Below are 16,793 nucleotides of genomic sequence, written 5' to 3'. Positions count from 1 at the left end.
GAGTTGTATGGCATTGAAGCTCGCCTGGAGGGTTGTTAACACAGTGTCCAAAGAAGGGCCAGAAGTATACAGAATGGTGTCGTCTGCGTACAGGTGGATCAGAGACTCACCAGCAGCAAGAGCGACATCATTGATATATACAGAGAAGAGAGTCGGTCCAAGAATTGAACCTTGTGGCACTGCCATAGAGACTGCAAGAGGTCCGGACAACAGGCCCTCCTCCGATTTGACACACTGAACTCTATCAGAGAAGTAGTTGGTGAACCAGGCGAGGCAGTCATTTGAGAAACTAAGGCTGTTTAGTCTGCCGATAAGAATGTGGTGATTGACAGAGTCGAAAGCCTCGGCCAGGTCGATGAATACAGCTGCACAGTATTGTCTCTTAACACTGGCGGTTATGATATCGTTTAGGACCTTGGGCGTGGCTGAGGTGCAACAATGACCAGCTCTGAAACCAGATTGCATAGCAAGGTACGGTGGGATTCGAAATGGTCGGTAATCGTTTTTGATTTGGGGGTGTACGCGTGCGTGTGTATGTATGTATTTACGCAGTGGTGTTGTCATTGTCTTCCAGGAGTGTGACGTATGTTTTGGGGAACCAGCCCTGAACCCCGTTGAGCTCCCCCAGCCACCAGCTGTCCTGCTGCTCCAGCACCCGGATCACATCATCCTTACTGAAGTTCAGATGGCTCTCTGTCTTAGCTGTCCAGGAACACAGAGCCTGAGCCTGCAGGTTACCCACCACCTAGAGCAAGAGGAGGAAGGATGGAGGGAGATAAGATTGAGGGAGGGAAAGAGAGAGGTAGATAGCAGAAGGACAAGGGTCAAATTTAAATTGGGAGGTAATAAAACAATATATTTTTCACTCATGGATCAAACTAGATCGGTGTAATCATATTCCTAACACCATTCGTTTCCTTTTTAAATCCAGGGTAGTCAGGGTAGTGGAATCCGTCTGGTCGCGTAGCAACATGATCTGTGTGCGGTGTTATGATCACACTTGTAGGCGATGTCATGGCAACGTTGGCTAGCTAAGCTCATACGCAGAAACACGTCATCAGGTCTAACAGTTGTCTCGCGCAGGACTGCAGAAGGTCATCAAATCAAAAGACACTCCTTCCATATAAAAGTTGTTTTTGACAAAAATGAAAAGGAAGTTGGGGTATTAGCTTGTTCAACTACGTCAGACAACAGCTCAGATCTACGTTGTGCCATTAGATTCAGAGAAAATGATGTTTCACTTTTCTCATTGATGAATAGTTGTTTTAGACTATAATGGGGCAGCAGGTAGCCTAGTGGTTAGAGCGTTGGGCCAAACCGAAAGGTTGCTGGATCGAATCCCTGACCTGACAATGTAAATATCTGTTGTTCTGCACCTGAACAAGGCAGTTAAACCCACTGTTCCACGGTAGGCCAACATTGTAAGTAAGTATTTGCCTAGTTAAATAAAGGTTAAATAAAATAAATAAAAATAATTATATATATATATATAAATATATATATATATAAATATATATATATATAAATATATATATATATAAATATATATATATAAATATAAATATATATATATATATAAATATAAATATATATAAATATATATAAATATAAATATATATAAATATATATAAATATAAATATATATATATATATATATATATATAAATATATAAATATATATATATATATATATATATATATATATATATAAATATATAAATATATATATATATATATATATATATATCTCATTGACTTCTCTCACCTCAAATCCCGGGCTGGTCTGCTTCGCAAGCATTCCCGGATATCGTGTGATATCCGGCCAGTAGTGGGGAAGGGCTATAAGACCCCTTCCCCACTACATTTATAGGGTCCTAGACTACAGATTAACAATTCATTATAATGTTTAATACCATTCCACAGTCTTTTCTAGTCTCTGCCTCTTATAAAGAAACAGTCTGAGAAATGTGTGAATTATTGCAGGGTTTCTGTGAGAAGGCACATCTAGGCTAAAAGAGAATAGACGCAGAACCCTGCAGGGGAATGAAAGAGATAACAGACTAGTCAGACAGACCTCTATAAATCAACTTGGGGAGTGGACATTTACTGCTGAGCCCTTAGAAAACACTGGAACTATTTTATCTCTCTTGCAAGTTTGTATAGCTGTGTATGCATGGGCTTGGTCTGATGAGTAGAAGGTAATGACGTATGCAGTGACATCACAAGGGCTGGACTTCGGGCTTAATAAAATAACTTGGGACTTTTCTTATTTTGCAAAATTAAGGAGAGACATCAGTTGTATGTGTGATGTTTGAGCTTTGACTTCTGTCTACAGCTGTATTTTGATTAAAATTGTTATGATTTATAAGTGCACATTGAGTGTTCCTTATACGTTAAGTAAATAAAACGGAGCACAGAAAAACAGAACCAACACTACCCTAGCTTCAATTGGCTCCTCCCACTCCTTCTCTACCTGTACCTGCTCCGAGGGGGTGGGGTGAGGGGCGTGTGTAGGCGTGAAGGCGGAGTTCTGTCCTGTTGACATAGAAGCATCTCCCCCGGGTTTCCTGGAAGACATGAAGGTTCAGAGGTCATTAACTTTTCAGTCAGCAGTACAGTATTTACATGAATCACCATATCAATGTCTCATCAGGGTTGAGGAAAGGTTACACGCTCCACACCTATGAGAAATACCTATGGCTAGAAACTGTGTGTGTGTATGTATGTGTATCTATGTGTGTGTGTGTATTATCCAACCTACCCTGTGTTGATGGGGGTGGAGAGCTGTGGTCTGAGGGCCTGTTTAGCAGCATAAACAGCAGTAGTAGCACCAGCAGTGGTAGTTGTAGTAACAGTAGCAGGTCTCTCTACATAGCTCTCTGGGAACCAGCCCATCTTCCCCTGACGACTCCCATACAGCCAACCCTGCTCTCGCTCCGTACTCTCATCCACCTAGACACACGCAAACAGATGAATTGGCACACAACAGTCAGACAACAGAGAAGCAGAGTGTAGAATTAAATCCAGAAATAAATTGTCATCCGTATGGTTCTAACCTCGACGACCTCATCGGCTTCAAAGCTGAGTTCTTCCAGGTTGCGAGCGGTGAAAGGGTAGAGCGCCCGGAAGGAAGTGAGCATCGCAGACTTCCTGTGCTCTGTGGCCTGGGGTTTCAGACCGCCTGGAACAGCCAATCACACAGCAGCACCTCATGACGTCACCTCAGTTAACATTTTAAAATATAATCATCTCAAATTGACGAGAGCAACCGTGTGGCTATCAGTTTTCCATATCCTAATAAAGGTTTAATAGAACAGTTTAATAGTCTAGTGGTTCCTCCTTACCTTTCCTCTCCTCTAGACCTCCAAGAAGGGCTGACAGTTTGTTGTGGATGTCTGTCTTCCCTGCACGCCCCTGCTGCCGCAACGCCGCCACCTCCTCCTCTCTGCTCCTCCTCTCCTCCTCCAGCTTCCTCTTCGCTTCTTCCTTCAGCTTCCTCGCTTCTTCCTCCTGCTGCCTCCTCCTCTCCTCATCCTTCCTCTTCAATCTCTTCTTGTCCTCCTCACACCTCTTGCTCTCCACCTCTTCCTGCCTTTTCTTCTCCTCCTCCCTCCTCTTCCTCTCCTCTTCCTCCTTCTCCTCCCTCCTCTTTCTCTCCCCTTCCTCCCTCCTCTTCCTCTCCTCTTCCTCCTGTCTTCTCTCCTCCTCTCTCCTCTTCCTCTCCTCTTCCTCCTGTCTCCTCCTCTCCTCCTCCTCTCTGCTTTCTCGTTCTACCTTTTCTTTAGCAGCTAAGAGGCGGGCTTGTGTCTCCTTCTCCTCCTCCTCTCTCAGTTTGGCCTCTCTCTCTTCCTGCAGCCTCCTCTGTCTCTCCTCCTCCTCTCTCTTCAGCTTCTCCTGCCACCGACGCTCCTTCTGCAGCTTAATACGCCTGGGGAGAGCGGGAGAGAGGGAGAGGGAGAGAGGGAGAGAGAGAGAGAGAGAGAGAGGAGATAGGGAAAAGACAGACAGGCCTATGTCAAAGACCAGATAATGCTTGAGCATGTCTGTGTGTTAGGCAGAGGGGAGAACTGTTCACCTTTTGGCCTCCTCCTCCTCTCTCCTCTCCTCCTCCTCCCTCCTTTTCCTCTCCTCCTCAACCTCCCTCCTCTTCCTCTCCTCCTGCTCTCTCTGTCTCTCCAGTTCTCTCCCTTTGTCCTCTTTGATGCTCCGTAGTTTATCCAGAGCCGACTGCTGCTTCCGCTGGTTTTCTCTCAGTTCCTGATGTTATCACATCAACAAGAGGGCACATTTCACCACATACTAACACGGTCACACATTCAGAACCACAACACGATCTATTACATTTACACTACACTTATTTTATTAACTGGTAACAGCAAAGGATCTAACATGATGGCACAGCGAGCACTGGGATGAGAGGGTTGGACAACTCAGAGTGGTTAGGCACCAAGAGAGGAGAGAGAGAAATATATATATAGTACAGTACTGTACCAGTCAGAACTGTTTGGACACACCTACTCATTCAAGGGTTTTTCTTTATTTTTTACTACATTGTAGAATAATAGTGAAGACATCAAAACTATAAAATGACACATATAGAAACATGTAGAGACCAACAAAAAAAAAAGTGTTAAACAAATCAAAATATATTTTATATTTGAGATTCTTCAAAGTAGCAACCCTTTGCCTTGATAACAGCTTTGCACACTCTTGCCATTCTCTCAACCAGCTTCATGAGGTAGTCACCTGGAATCTATTTCAATTTACAGCTGTGCCTTGTTAAAAAGTTCATTTGTAGAATTTGTTTCCTTCTTGATGCGTTAGAGCCAATCAGTTGTGTTGTGACAAGATAGGGGTGGTATAGAGAAGATAGCCCTATTTGGTAAAATACCTATTTAGTCAAAGACCAAGTCCATATTAATGGCAAGAACAGCTCAAATAAGCAAAGAGAAATGACAGTCCATCATTAAGACATGAAGGTCAGTCAATCCAGGACATTTCTTCAAATGCAGTCGCATAAACCATCAAGCGCTATGAAGAAACTGGCTCTCGTGAGGACCGCCACAGGAAAGGAAGACCCAAAGTTACCTCTGCTGCAGAGGATAAGTTCATTAGAGTTAACTGGCTCTCGTGAGGACCGCCACAGGAAAGGAAGACCCAAAGTTACCTCTGCTGCAGAGGATAAGTTCATTAGAGTTAACTGGCTCTCGTGAGGACCGCCACAGGAAAAGAAGACCCAGAGTTACCTTTGCTGCAGAGGATAAGTTCATTAGAGTTACCAGCCTCAGATTGCAGCCCAAATAAATTCTTCACAGAGTTCAAGTAACAGACACATCTCAACATGAACTGTTCAGAGGAGACTGCGTGAATCAGGCCTTCATGGTTGAATTGCTGCAAAGAAACCACTTGCTTGGGCCAAGAAACACGAGCAATGTGCATTAGACCGGTGGAAATCTGTCCTTTGGTCTGATGAGTCCAAATGTAAGATTTTTGGTTCCAACCACAGGAGGGTAACTCTCCAAGAACAGGGTTGGAGTGAAAACCTACAGGAGGGTAGCTCTCCAGGAACAGGGTTGGAGTAAAAACCTTCAGGAGGGTAACTCTCCAGGAACAAGGTTGGAGTTAAAACCTTCAGGAGGGTAACTCTCCAAGAACAGGGTCGGAAAGCCCTGTCATATATTCACTTTAATACAGGTAGACTGTTATACTTCAACATTTTACCACAACATTTGCGCGAGTGACTAGAGTGAGTGTTAAAAGGAACTGAGGCGTTGGTGTAGACAACCAGCTGAGCTGCACTGGTCTGTACGTACCTGTATGTCCTTCTGGTAATGATCCATGTCAGCCAGTTTAGCAGCCGTCTCTTTCTCCAGAGCATCCAGCTGTTGCTTCAGGTCACGACAGGCTCCGTCCTTCTGGCTGGTGCTGCTCTTGAGAGAGGATATGGTGGAGACTGGGTACAGCAGGAAGACGAGTTACAACCAAGCGAGTGACAGGAGGGGAATGTTTAGTAACACTCTCTACAGTGTCGTCAGAAAGTATTCACACTTCTTGACTTGTTCCACATTTTTGTCGTGTTTTTCACCCATCAACACACAATACCCTAGAACGACAAAGTGAAAACATTCTGTGTAAATATCAAATTTACCAATCGTCCAAGGAACTGTCCTGAGAACTCCTGAGGTATAATTGTGATGAGGCATTTATATGGGGAAGGGTGAAAAATGAGGCATATATCTGGGGAAGGGTGAAAAATGAGGCATATATATGGGGAAGGGTGAAAAATGAGGCATATATCTGGGGAAGGGTGAAAAATGAGGCATATATCTGGGGAAGGGTGAAAAATGAGGCATATATCTGGGGAAGGGTGAAAAATGAGGCATATATCTGGGGAAGGGTGAAAAATGAGGCATATATCTGGGGAAGGGTGAAAAATGAGGCATATATCTGGGGAAGGGTGAAAAATGAGGCATATATCTGGGGAAGGGTGAAAAATGAGGCATATATATGGGGAAGGGTGAAAAATGAGGCATATATATGGGGAAGGGTGAAAAATGAGGCATATATCTGGGGAAGGGTGAAAAATGAGGCATATATCTGGGGAAGGGTGAAAAATGAGGCATATATCTGGGGAAGGGTGAAAAATGAGGCATATATCTGGGGAAGGGTGAAAAATGAGGCATATATCTGGGGAAGGGTGAAAAATGAGGCATATATATGGGGAAGGGTGAAAAATGAGGCATATATCTGGGGAAGGGTGAAAAATGAGGCATATATCTGGGGAAGGGTGAAAAATTAGGCATATATCTGGAAGGGTAAAAAAAAAACTATTTCTAGTGTTGAAAGATTCCAAGAGCACAGCGGTCTCCATCGTTGGGAAATTGGAATTATCCAGACTGTGCCTGGAGCTGGCCGTCCAACCAAACTGAGCAACCGGGCAAGAGGGACCTTGGTCACGGAGGTGACCCAGAACCCAATGACCACTCTGACAGAACTACAGAGTTCTTTGGCTGCGATGGGAGAATCTGCCAGAAGGACAACAGTCTCTACAGCACTTCACCAATCTGGGCTTTATGGGAAATTGGCCAGATGGAAGCCCATCGTGAGAAGGCGGCACATGACAGCATTCCTTGGGAGTTTCCAAAAAGACAAAAAGACTCAGAGCATTAGGCAAAAGATTCAGTGATCTGATGAGACAAAAAATGTTGGCCTGAATGCAAAGAGCCATGTCTGGAGAAAACCAGGCACAGATCATCCCTGCCGTGAAGCATGGTGGTGGCAGCATCATCATGTTATGGGGATGCTTTTCAGCGACAAGGAGACTGGTAAGAATCGAGGGAACAATGAATGGAGCCAAATACAGGCAAATTATTGACGAGAACTTGCAAACGACCATAGACTGAGGGCAAAGATTTACATTCCAACAGTACAATAACCCCAAGCATACTGCCAAAGGAACACTGGAATGGCTTCAGATCAAGAATGTGAGTTCTTGAGTGGCCCAGCCAAAACCCAGACTTGAATCCCATTGAAAATCTGTGGAAAGACTTGAAGATTGCTGTTCACCGCCGCTCCCCATTTAACTTAACAGAGCTTGAGAAAATCCGCCAAATCCAGATGTGTGAAGCTGATAGACGACTCAAAGCTGTAATCGACGCCAAAGTATTGACTGAAGAATTTAAAAACTTATGTCAATTAGATATAATACGGTATTTAATTTCAATAAATTTGAAAACATTTCTATAAACATGTTTTCACTTTGTCATTACGGGGTATTGTGTTTAGATAAGTGAGAGAAAAAAATTCAGGCTGGTTCAACAAAATGTGGAATAAGTCAAGGGGTATGAATACTTTCTGAAGGCTCTGTATGTCTTCAAACAATCATGTTTGATTGAATGTGGAACATGGCCTAATATAGCCCTATAATATACCCCAGTTCAACTGTACACCCCACCCATACACCCTAGTATAGCCTACACCCCACCCATACACCCATGTATAGCCTACACCCCACCTATACACCCTAGTATAGCCCTCTACCTCACCCATACACCCTAGTATAGCCTACACCCCACCCATACACGCTAGTATAGCCTACACCCCACCCATACACCCTAGTATAGCCCTCTACCCCACCCATACACCCTAGTATAGCCTACACCCCACCCATACACCCTAGCATAGCCCTACACCCCATCCATACACCTTAGTATAGCCTACACCCCAACCATACACCCTAGTATAGCCTACACCCCAGCCAAACTTAGCCCCAGTCTCAGTAAGTACCTGGCAGGTTGTTGAGGGCCATGTCCTTCAGTTTGTCACTGAGTCTCTGCTGTTCTGGAGTCAGCTGGGACAGCTTCCTCTGATTCTCCTGAAGCACAGGAGCAGTAGATCATTAGGAGGGGCCAGACAGAGAAAAAGCGCAAGAGCCAGACAGACAAAGACAGAGCGACAGACAGACAGAGAGAGACAGAGACACACCTCTAGTTGTCTCTGCAGGGAGTTGATGTCCTGTCTGGCTGTGTCTCGTCTCTGGTTGGCCAGCTCCAGCTCACAGCGTTGCACCTTCCTTCTACTCTGAGCATCCTGCAGCCGCTCAGAGATCTGTCTGTGTTTGTTACCCTAGGAGAGAGAGACATACAGCCGCTCAGAGATCTGTCTGTGTTCGTTACCCTAGGAGAGAGAGACATACAGCCGCTCAGAGATCTGTCTGTGTTTGTTATGCTGGAAGAGAGAGACAGACAGATGTAGGATCTTAAACTTGACCCTTTCCTCACAGGAGAAAAATAGTCCTGCAGCAGAAGGATTTTAACATCTGAAGAAATATTTACCATGGCCACCAGAGGGCAGCTGGAAGCGGTGTTTTGTATACTGAACAAAAATATAACTGCAACATGTCAAGTACTGGTCTCATGTTTCATGAGCTGAAACAAAAGGTGCCAGACATTTTCAAAAGCTTATTTAGCTCAAATGGAGGATTTCTGCCCCTTTGTGGGGAAAAAAACTAAACTAATTCTGATTGGCTGGGCCTGGCTCCCACTATACCTTCCCAGACCCACCCATGGCTGTGCCCCTGCCTAGTCATGTGAATTCCATAGATTAGGGCCAAATGAATATATTTTTCATTTTTTCAATTGACAGATTTCCTTCTATGAACTGCAGCTCAGTAAAATCATTGAAATTGTTGCATGTTGAGTATATATATTTTTTTATATATACACACACGGTACAGTAATGTACCTTCTGCAGGTTACGTGCAGGCTAGTGTGTCTCGTGTGAATTCTTATGTGGATTATAATACATCTACACATTTATAGGGGACAAATGTATGTTTTGTTAAGGAAAATGTGTTTTAAATTGTTTTATTATATGTCGAAGGCACACGTACAGTAGGGCAAAAAAGTATTTAGTCAGCCACCAATTGTGCAAGTTCTCCCACTTAAAAAGATGAGGCCTGTAATTTTCATCATAGGTACACTTCAACTATGACAGACAAAATGAGAAAAGAAATCCAGAAAATCACATTGTAGGATTTTTAATTAATTTATTTGCAAATTATGGTGGAAAATAAGTACAGAGGTTACATACACACGTATGCCAGAGTCGACCTGGGTTCCAATCTGCTGTTTAGCTCCTGGATGAACGTCTGTTTTAAGCGCTATAATTCCGCTTGGTAACAGCTCCCGAGCGGCGCCGCGGTCTAAAGCACTGCATCTCAGTGCTAGAGGCGTCACTACAACACCCTGGTTCGAATCCAGGCTGCATCACAACCGGCCGTGTCCCATACGGCGGCGCACAATTTTCTATTTCTATTCTTTCTATTCTGGTTAGAGCCAGTTTGCGCTGTTCTGTGAAGGGAGTAGTACACAGCGTTGTACGAGATCTTCAGTTTCTTGGCAATTACTCACATGGAATAGCATTCATTTCTCAGAACGAGAATAGACTGACGAGTTTCACAAGAAAGGTCTTTGCTTCTGGCCATTTTGAGCCTGTAATCGAACCCACAAATGCTGATGCTCCAGATACTCAACTAGCCTAAAGAAGGACAGTTTTATTGCTTCTTTAATCAGAACAACAGTTTTCAGCTGTGCTAACATAATTGAAAAAGGGTTTTCTAATGATCAATTAGCCTTTTAAAATAATAAACTTGGATTATCTAACACAACGTACCATTGGAACACAGGAGTGATGGTTTCTGATAATGGGCCTCTGTACGCCTATGTAGATATTCCATTAAAAAATCTGCTGTTTCCAGCTACAATAGTAATTTACAACATTAACAATCTCTACACTGTATTTCTGATCAATTTTATGTTATTTTAAAATGGACATAAAAAATGTGCTTTTCTTTCAAAAACAAAGACATTTCTAAGTGACCCAAAACTTTTCAAGGGTAGTGTATATATATAGTGTGTGTAGTGTGTGTATAGTGTGTGTATAGTGTGTGTGTGTAGTGTGTGTGTGTATAGTGTGTGTGTATAGTCTCTGTCCATGCGTGTGTGTAGGGAGGCAAGGAGCCTAGCGGTTAAGAGTGTTGGGCCAGCAACCGAAAGGTCACTGGTCTGATTCTCCGAGCCGACTTGATGGAAAAATGTGTCGAAGTGACCTCGAGCAAGACACTTAACCCTAATTGCTTCTCTAAGTGGCTCTGGATAAGAGAGTCAAATGTCAAATATATGTGTGAGTCTCACCACAGCCTCCAACTCCATCTCCAGACTCCTCTTCCTGGCCTTTAGTTGGCTGACCTCTTCCTGTTCCTGACTCTTCTGGCGCTGCAGCTCTCCTCTCCTCCTCCTCTCCAGCTCCTCCTTCCTCTGGAGCTCCAGCTCACGCTGCGCCGCCTGGGGAACACACACACACGGACGGACTCACTCATACTTCCAACAATAAGGACCGCGAGGGTTTGGTAAATGGCCAAATAACCACGGTTAACAACTGTTCTTAGGCACGACACAAACACCCGAGGTGCTTTACTGCTATTATTAACTGGTTACCAACGTAGTTAGAGCAGTCAAAATAAATGTTTTGTCATACCCGTGGTATACGGTCTGATATACCACAGCTGACAGCCAATCAGCATTTAAGGCTCAACCCACCCAGTGACATTTAGAGTGCCTGAAAGAACACGCCTCTTCACCTCTTTTCTCTCCATCTCCTTCAGCCTCTCCTCCTCTTTCTGTCTCTCCAGCTCCCTCTGCCGCTCCATCCTCCTCTCTTCCTCCTTCCTCCTCCTCTCCTCTTGCTCCCTGACCTCTCTCTCTCTCCTCTCTCGTTCCTCCGTCTCCTTCTGCTGGCGTTTCTCATCCTCTCTCCTCTGTGCATCCTGCAGAGCCTGTCTTCTTTTCTCCAGCTCTGCGTTCCCTCGCTCCAGGTTGGCCTTGAACTTATCCTCAAACGACACTGTGAAAGAGAGAGAGGGATGGAGAGAGCGAGAGAGAGAGAGAGAACAATAGAGAGAAAGAACAAGAGAGAACGAGAGAGAGAAAGAACGAGAGAGGGAATGAGAGAGAAAAAGAGAGAAAGAGACAGAGAGAGAGAGAGACAGACAGACAAACAGAGAGAGACACAGACAAACAGACAGAGACAGAGAGAGTGTAAGTGAGAGTATGAGAGTGTGTGAGTGAGAGTGTGTGTGAGTGTGTGAGTGAGAGTGTGTGTGAGTGTGTGTGTGAGTGTGTGAGTGAGAGTGTGTGTGAGTGAGAGTGTGTGTGAGTGTGTGAGTGTGTACGTACGGTTGTTTTTGGTTTTCTGTGGTGGCTCAGCCTCCAGTTCTTCTGTGATGCCAGCATAGAGAGAAAAACTGGTTCCATTCACAGAACCCCTATAAGAAACAGCGAGGGTGAGTGTGTGTATCTCTGATGGTGGTAGTAGATCTGTTGGTAGTGTGTGTGTGTGTGTGTACACCTCTCTGATGGTGGTAGTAGATCTGTTGGTAGTGTGTGTGTGTGTGTGTGTGTGTACCTCTCTGATGGTGGAATTAGATCTGTCGGTAGTGTGTGTGGTAAGGGTCGTCCGGTCTTGGCCACGTCCACTAGATGCATGGCCAGAATAAACTCTTCTCCTCTTAGCGTCCCATCCTTATCTACATCAGCCAGGGACCTGACACACACACACACACACTACTGTGGTCAAAAGTTCTTATACAGGTACAAGTTGATGATGATGATGATGGCGTACTCACCAGATGGTGGCCAGCTGTGTATGAGTGAGCAGAGTGGTTGCCATGGCATTCCTCACTTGCGGACCTGAAACACACAGAACAAAGCAACCTCAGTCCATTTCTCATAACTGAAATAAATGACTTCACTTGTAGCCTTTTGGCATAACCTTGATTGATTGAATTTGCCAGTAAAAAAAAAAAAAAAAAAGACCCAGAATGCAATTCTATCAACCTATCACAAGGCGCATCTTAAAAAAGGTCAGCCATTTTTATCTCAATATCTAAATCATTTCTGTGTAACAATTAGGTACCTTACTGTGCCTAATAAACTGGCCAATGGATGTAGACCAAAACACATGACATTTTAGACTGCAGTCTACCTTCAATAGTCTGCTGTAGTTTCTTCCTTTTCTACACCAAGCTAACGGCAACATTTACATCAACCATCTCTCATATAGCTGTAATATCCAGTGACCCACCTGTCTGTGAGGTAAACTGCATTACCTATACCTGTCTGTGGTAAACTGCATTACCTATACCTGTCTGTGAGGCAAACTACAATACCTATACCTGTCTGTGGTAAACTACATTACCTATACCTGTCTGTGGTAAACTACATTACCTATACATGTCTGTGGTAAACTACATTACCTATACCTGTCTGTGGTAAACTGCATTACCTATACCTGTCTGTGGTAAACTGCATTACCTATACCTGGCTGTGAGGTAAACTGCATTACCTATACCTGACAGAGGTAAACTACATTACCTATAGCCACCCTTGGACTGCCACTCATCTGTTTGCCTACATTTCCCGGCAGCACCCACCTGTGAGGTATCCCGTCATGTGCTTGTCCAGGCTGTTAAACTGCTGTCTGTATTTGAGACGCGAGGCGTGAGGCACGGCCCAGTCAGAGGGAGCGGTCTTCGGAGAACTACCTGCCAGGGAGGTGGTGGAGGACAAATTGGAGCTAGGGACCAGAGAGAGGGATGGCGAGAGAGATGGAGAGAGAGAGAGGGATGGAGAGAAAGGGATGGAGGTAGAGAGGGATGGAGGTAGAGAGGGATGGAGGTAGAGAGGGAGGGATAGAGATATAGAGGGATGGATGGAGAGAGAGAAGGAGAGAGGAATGAGGTAGAGAGAAGGAGAGAGAGGGATGAGGTAGAGAGGAGAGAGGGGGATGAGGTAGAGAGGAGAGAGGGGGATGAGGTAGAGAGAAGGAGAGAAGGGGATGAGGTAGAGAGAAGGAGAGAGGGGGTGGAGGTAGAGAGAAGGAGAGAGGGGGTGGAGGTAGAGAGAGAAAGGGATGGAGGTAGAGAGAGAAAGGGATGGAGGTGGAGAGAGAAAGGGATGGAGGTAGAGGGGGATGGAGGTAGAGAGAGAAAGGGATGGAGGTAGAGAGAGAAAGGGATGGAGGTAGAGAGAGATGGAGGGAGAGGGGGATGGAGGTAGAGGGGGATGGAGGTAGAGAGAGAAAGGGATGGAGGTAGAGAGAGATGGAGGGAGAGGGGACAGAGGTAGAGAGAGATGGAGGGAGAGGGTGATGGAGGTAGAGGGGGATGGAGGTAGAGAGAGATGGAGGTAGAGAGAGAAAGGGATGGAGGTAGAGAGATGGAGGGACAGGGGGATGGAGGTAGAGGGGGATGGAGGTAGAGAGAGAAAGGGATGGAGGTAGAGAGAGATGGAGGGAGAGGGGGATGGAGGTAGAGGGGGATGGAGGTAGAGAGATGAGGTAGAGGGGGATGAGGTAGAGGGGGGTGGAGGTAGAGGGGGGTGGAGGTAGAGGGGGGTGGAGGTAGAGGGGGATGGAGGTCGAGGGGGATGGAGGTAGAGAGAGATGGAGGTAGAGGGGGATGGAGGTAGAGAGAGAAAGGGATGGAGGTAGAGAGAGATGGAGGGAGAGGGGGATGGAGGTAGAGGGGACAGAGGTAGAGGGAGAAAGGGATGGTGGTAGAGAGAGAAAGGGATGGAGGTAGAGGGGGATGGAGGTAGAGGGGGATGGAGGTAGAGGGGGATGGAGGTAGAGAGAGATGGAGGTAGAGGGGGATGGAGGTAGAGAGAGAAAGGGATGGAGGTAGAGAGAGATGGAGGGAGAGGGGGATGGAGGTAAAGAGAGATGGAGGTAGAGGGGACAGAGGTAGAGGAAGAAAGGGATGGAGGTAGAGAGAAAGGGATGGAGGTGGAGAGAGATGGAGGTAGAGGGGGATGGAGGTAGAGGGGGATGAGGTAGAGGGGACAGAGGTAGAGGGAGAAAGGGATCATATAATGGAGTTATAGAAATAGTCCATTGGCATCTAAATGAGTAGAGATCAGAATCTGATTCTATTTTGAGAGAGTGTGTGTGTGTGTGTGTGTGGCTGTGGCTGTGTTACCTGCTTGAGTCCAACAGTGATGAAGCTTTGTTGATCCCAGGAGAGAGACCCAGAGGAGAGGATGCGTACGGTGCAGAGAGAGCCATGCCTGGACACACACGTTGATTGAGTTCCTTATGAAGGCCATTTATATTAACATTGTATGTTTACATTACAAATACAGCATGATGTCCACTCAGTAGAGCCTGGTGACACAGCACTTCCTCTCATTTCCTTTCTAGACAGACTGCTCCCCGGGCCTTGTTAAGGTATTGCCATTGGAGCTAACAGTATTTCATGCATGAAATAGAGAGCCTAATCAGACTTGCCTGTGCTAACGATTCTCACAGGTGAAATAAATGATCAAAATGACAACTGTAACAACTGCCTGAAACATCGATAAAGATGAGTTCAATGTAAGATGTTGTTTTTAGGAGGCACTAGTGCTCCCAAATCTAATCAACCGGGTGTATAAGATGAGGGAACGTTTTGCAGCACACCTGCTGAAAACCACTGATGAGAGAGACACAGAGAAAACATACAGAGACACGGAGAGAGACACGGAGACACATACAGAGAGACACAGAGACACATACAGAGAGACACAGAGACAGAGACAGAGAGACAGAGACAGAAAGACTTACAGAGACAGAGAGACATACAGAGACAGAGAGACATACAGAGACAGAGAGAGACAGAGAGAAAGACAGAGAGAGACATACAGAGACAGACAGAGAGAGACATACAGAGACAGACAGAGAGAGACATACAGAGACACAGAGAGACATACAGAGACAGAGACGGTCCTCCTCTTACCTGTCCCCATGTACCCTGGTGGGAATTGCTGTAGAATACCCATAGTGCCGTTGGGCAAAGCGGGGCTGCCAATGGACGGCAGCAAGGGAATGGGCATCGTTGACGTGGAAACCAGGGGGGCCATGCCTGTAGCTGTTGGGATCATGGGGGTGAGGCCGCTCATAGGTGTCATGGGTGAGAGGTTAGGGGTGAGCATGGCGATGCCTCCGGGCATCACAGAAAGGTTCGGCACGGCAACAGCTCCTGGAGAGACACACAACATTAAAGAGACATGAAGCATCTACAGACATACTGAGAACAGAAGAGAAGTCTACGCATGTGTGTCCGTGTGTCTGTTTTAAAGTACCGTAGCGCGAGGCGGACATGAAGTCTGTAGAGGAGGGGTTAGGGGCGGGCACTGGCGGTTGCTTCATGATGATTGGTAAAGTTGAGAGAAGGGGCGTGCCCTGCAGTTTGAGCTTAATGAGCTTCATGGAGATGGAGAACTCCAACCTGTCCATCTTCCCATCCTTACCCATGTCAGCCAGCGCCCTGGGGGTCAGAGAGGGTCGTTACTATGGAATATCCTCACACGGGGAACAAACATGTAGACATATTGCTTACGTGTTACTTCCTTACTCTGTGTGTGACTGGAGAGCAGCTGGTCACAAGATCGAATGCCAGCACACGTCTGTGTGTGTGTGTGTGTGTGTGTGTGTGTGTGTGTGTGTGTGTGTGTGTGTGTGTGTGTGTGTGTGTGTGTACTGTGAATAAAGTTAATGTTTAGCATTTGTTATATTTTCCCTTTCTGTAATACACAATCTGCCAGTGTTATTAGTGCAAGGTGCGGGTAGAATGTTATGGATTGTTCTCAAATATGTTGATAGTGTTTGACTGGAGGCGCCGAGGCTGAGGACACACTGATTATTACTGTATTCTGTGACGGTGTGTGACTCAGTAGCGGACTTCCTAAGTGCCTCTCAGCTGGCGTTTACACGACTCTTCTTGACTGTCATCTTGGTAAGAAAATCCAGTGTATATTTGGTCTTGTGTTTTAGGTTATTGTCCAGCTGAAAGGTGAATTCTTCTCCCAGTGTCTGGTGGAAAGTCGACTGATTTTGCCTGTGCTTAGCTCCATTCTGTTTCTTTTTTATCCTGAAAAACTCCCCTGTCCTTAATGATGACAAGCACACCCATAACATGATGCAGCCATATCTATGCTTGAAAATATGGAGAGTGGTACTGTGTTATGTGTTGTATTGGATTTTCCCCAAACCTAACACTTTGTATTCAGGACAAAAAGGTAATTTCTTTGCCACATTTTTTTGCAGTATTACTTTAATGCCTTGTAGCAAACAGGATGCATGTTTTGGAATATTTGTATTCTGTACAGGCATTCTTCTTTTCACTCTGTCAATTAGGTTAGTATTGTGGAGTGACTACAATGTTGTTGATCCATACTCAGTTTTCTCCTATCACAGCC

At 45.3% G+C, this 16,793-nt stretch overlaps 1 protein-coding gene across 3 annotated transcripts in view; it reads right to left on the bottom strand.

The window, feature by feature from the left end:
- The window catches only part of LOC110504245 (intersectin-2), a 105,641-nt gene that overhangs the window by 34,311 nt on the left and 54,537 nt on the right, over nucleotides 1-16,793 (bottom strand). For 2 of the 3 annotated variants that reach the window (XM_036962231.2, XM_036962232.2), the window contains 18 exons: nucleotides 15,678-15,862; nucleotides 15,332-15,574; nucleotides 14,537-14,624; nucleotides 12,992-13,134; nucleotides 12,185-12,248; nucleotides 11,965-12,102; nucleotides 11,736-11,824; nucleotides 11,141-11,403; nucleotides 10,695-10,844; nucleotides 8,485-8,625; nucleotides 8,287-8,374; nucleotides 5,814-5,953; nucleotides 4,076-4,257; nucleotides 3,345-3,928; nucleotides 3,057-3,181; nucleotides 2,762-2,952; nucleotides 2,474-2,567; nucleotides 549-745 (listed from right to left, as the gene is read on the bottom strand). In XM_036962231.2, the coding sequence (XP_036818126.1) occupies nucleotides 549-745; nucleotides 2,474-2,567; nucleotides 2,762-2,952; nucleotides 3,057-3,181; nucleotides 3,345-3,928; nucleotides 4,076-4,257; nucleotides 5,814-5,953; nucleotides 8,287-8,374; nucleotides 8,485-8,625; nucleotides 10,695-10,844; nucleotides 11,141-11,403; nucleotides 11,736-11,824; nucleotides 11,965-12,102; nucleotides 12,185-12,248; nucleotides 12,992-13,134; nucleotides 14,537-14,624; nucleotides 15,332-15,574; nucleotides 15,678-15,862 (3,105 nt within the window). The remainder of the gene's footprint in view (nucleotides 1-548; nucleotides 746-2,473; nucleotides 2,568-2,761; nucleotides 2,953-3,056; nucleotides 3,182-3,344; nucleotides 3,929-4,075; nucleotides 4,258-5,813; nucleotides 5,954-8,286; nucleotides 8,375-8,484; nucleotides 8,626-10,694; nucleotides 10,845-11,140; nucleotides 11,404-11,735; nucleotides 11,825-11,964; nucleotides 12,103-12,184; nucleotides 12,249-12,991; nucleotides 13,135-14,536; nucleotides 14,625-15,331; nucleotides 15,575-15,677; nucleotides 15,863-16,793) is intronic. The other variant, XM_036962233.2, reaches the window with a different exon arrangement.

The sequence above is a fragment of the Oncorhynchus mykiss genome, chromosome 25, assembly GCF_057628025.1.
Source record: "Oncorhynchus mykiss isolate SJ-2025 chromosome 25, ASM5762802v1, whole genome shotgun sequence".
Taxonomy (NCBI): domain Eukaryota; kingdom Metazoa; phylum Chordata; class Actinopteri; order Salmoniformes; family Salmonidae; genus Oncorhynchus; species Oncorhynchus mykiss.
The sequence above is the reverse complement of the archived record's forward strand: the minus strand, read 5'-3'. Positions and strand labels throughout refer to the sequence as shown.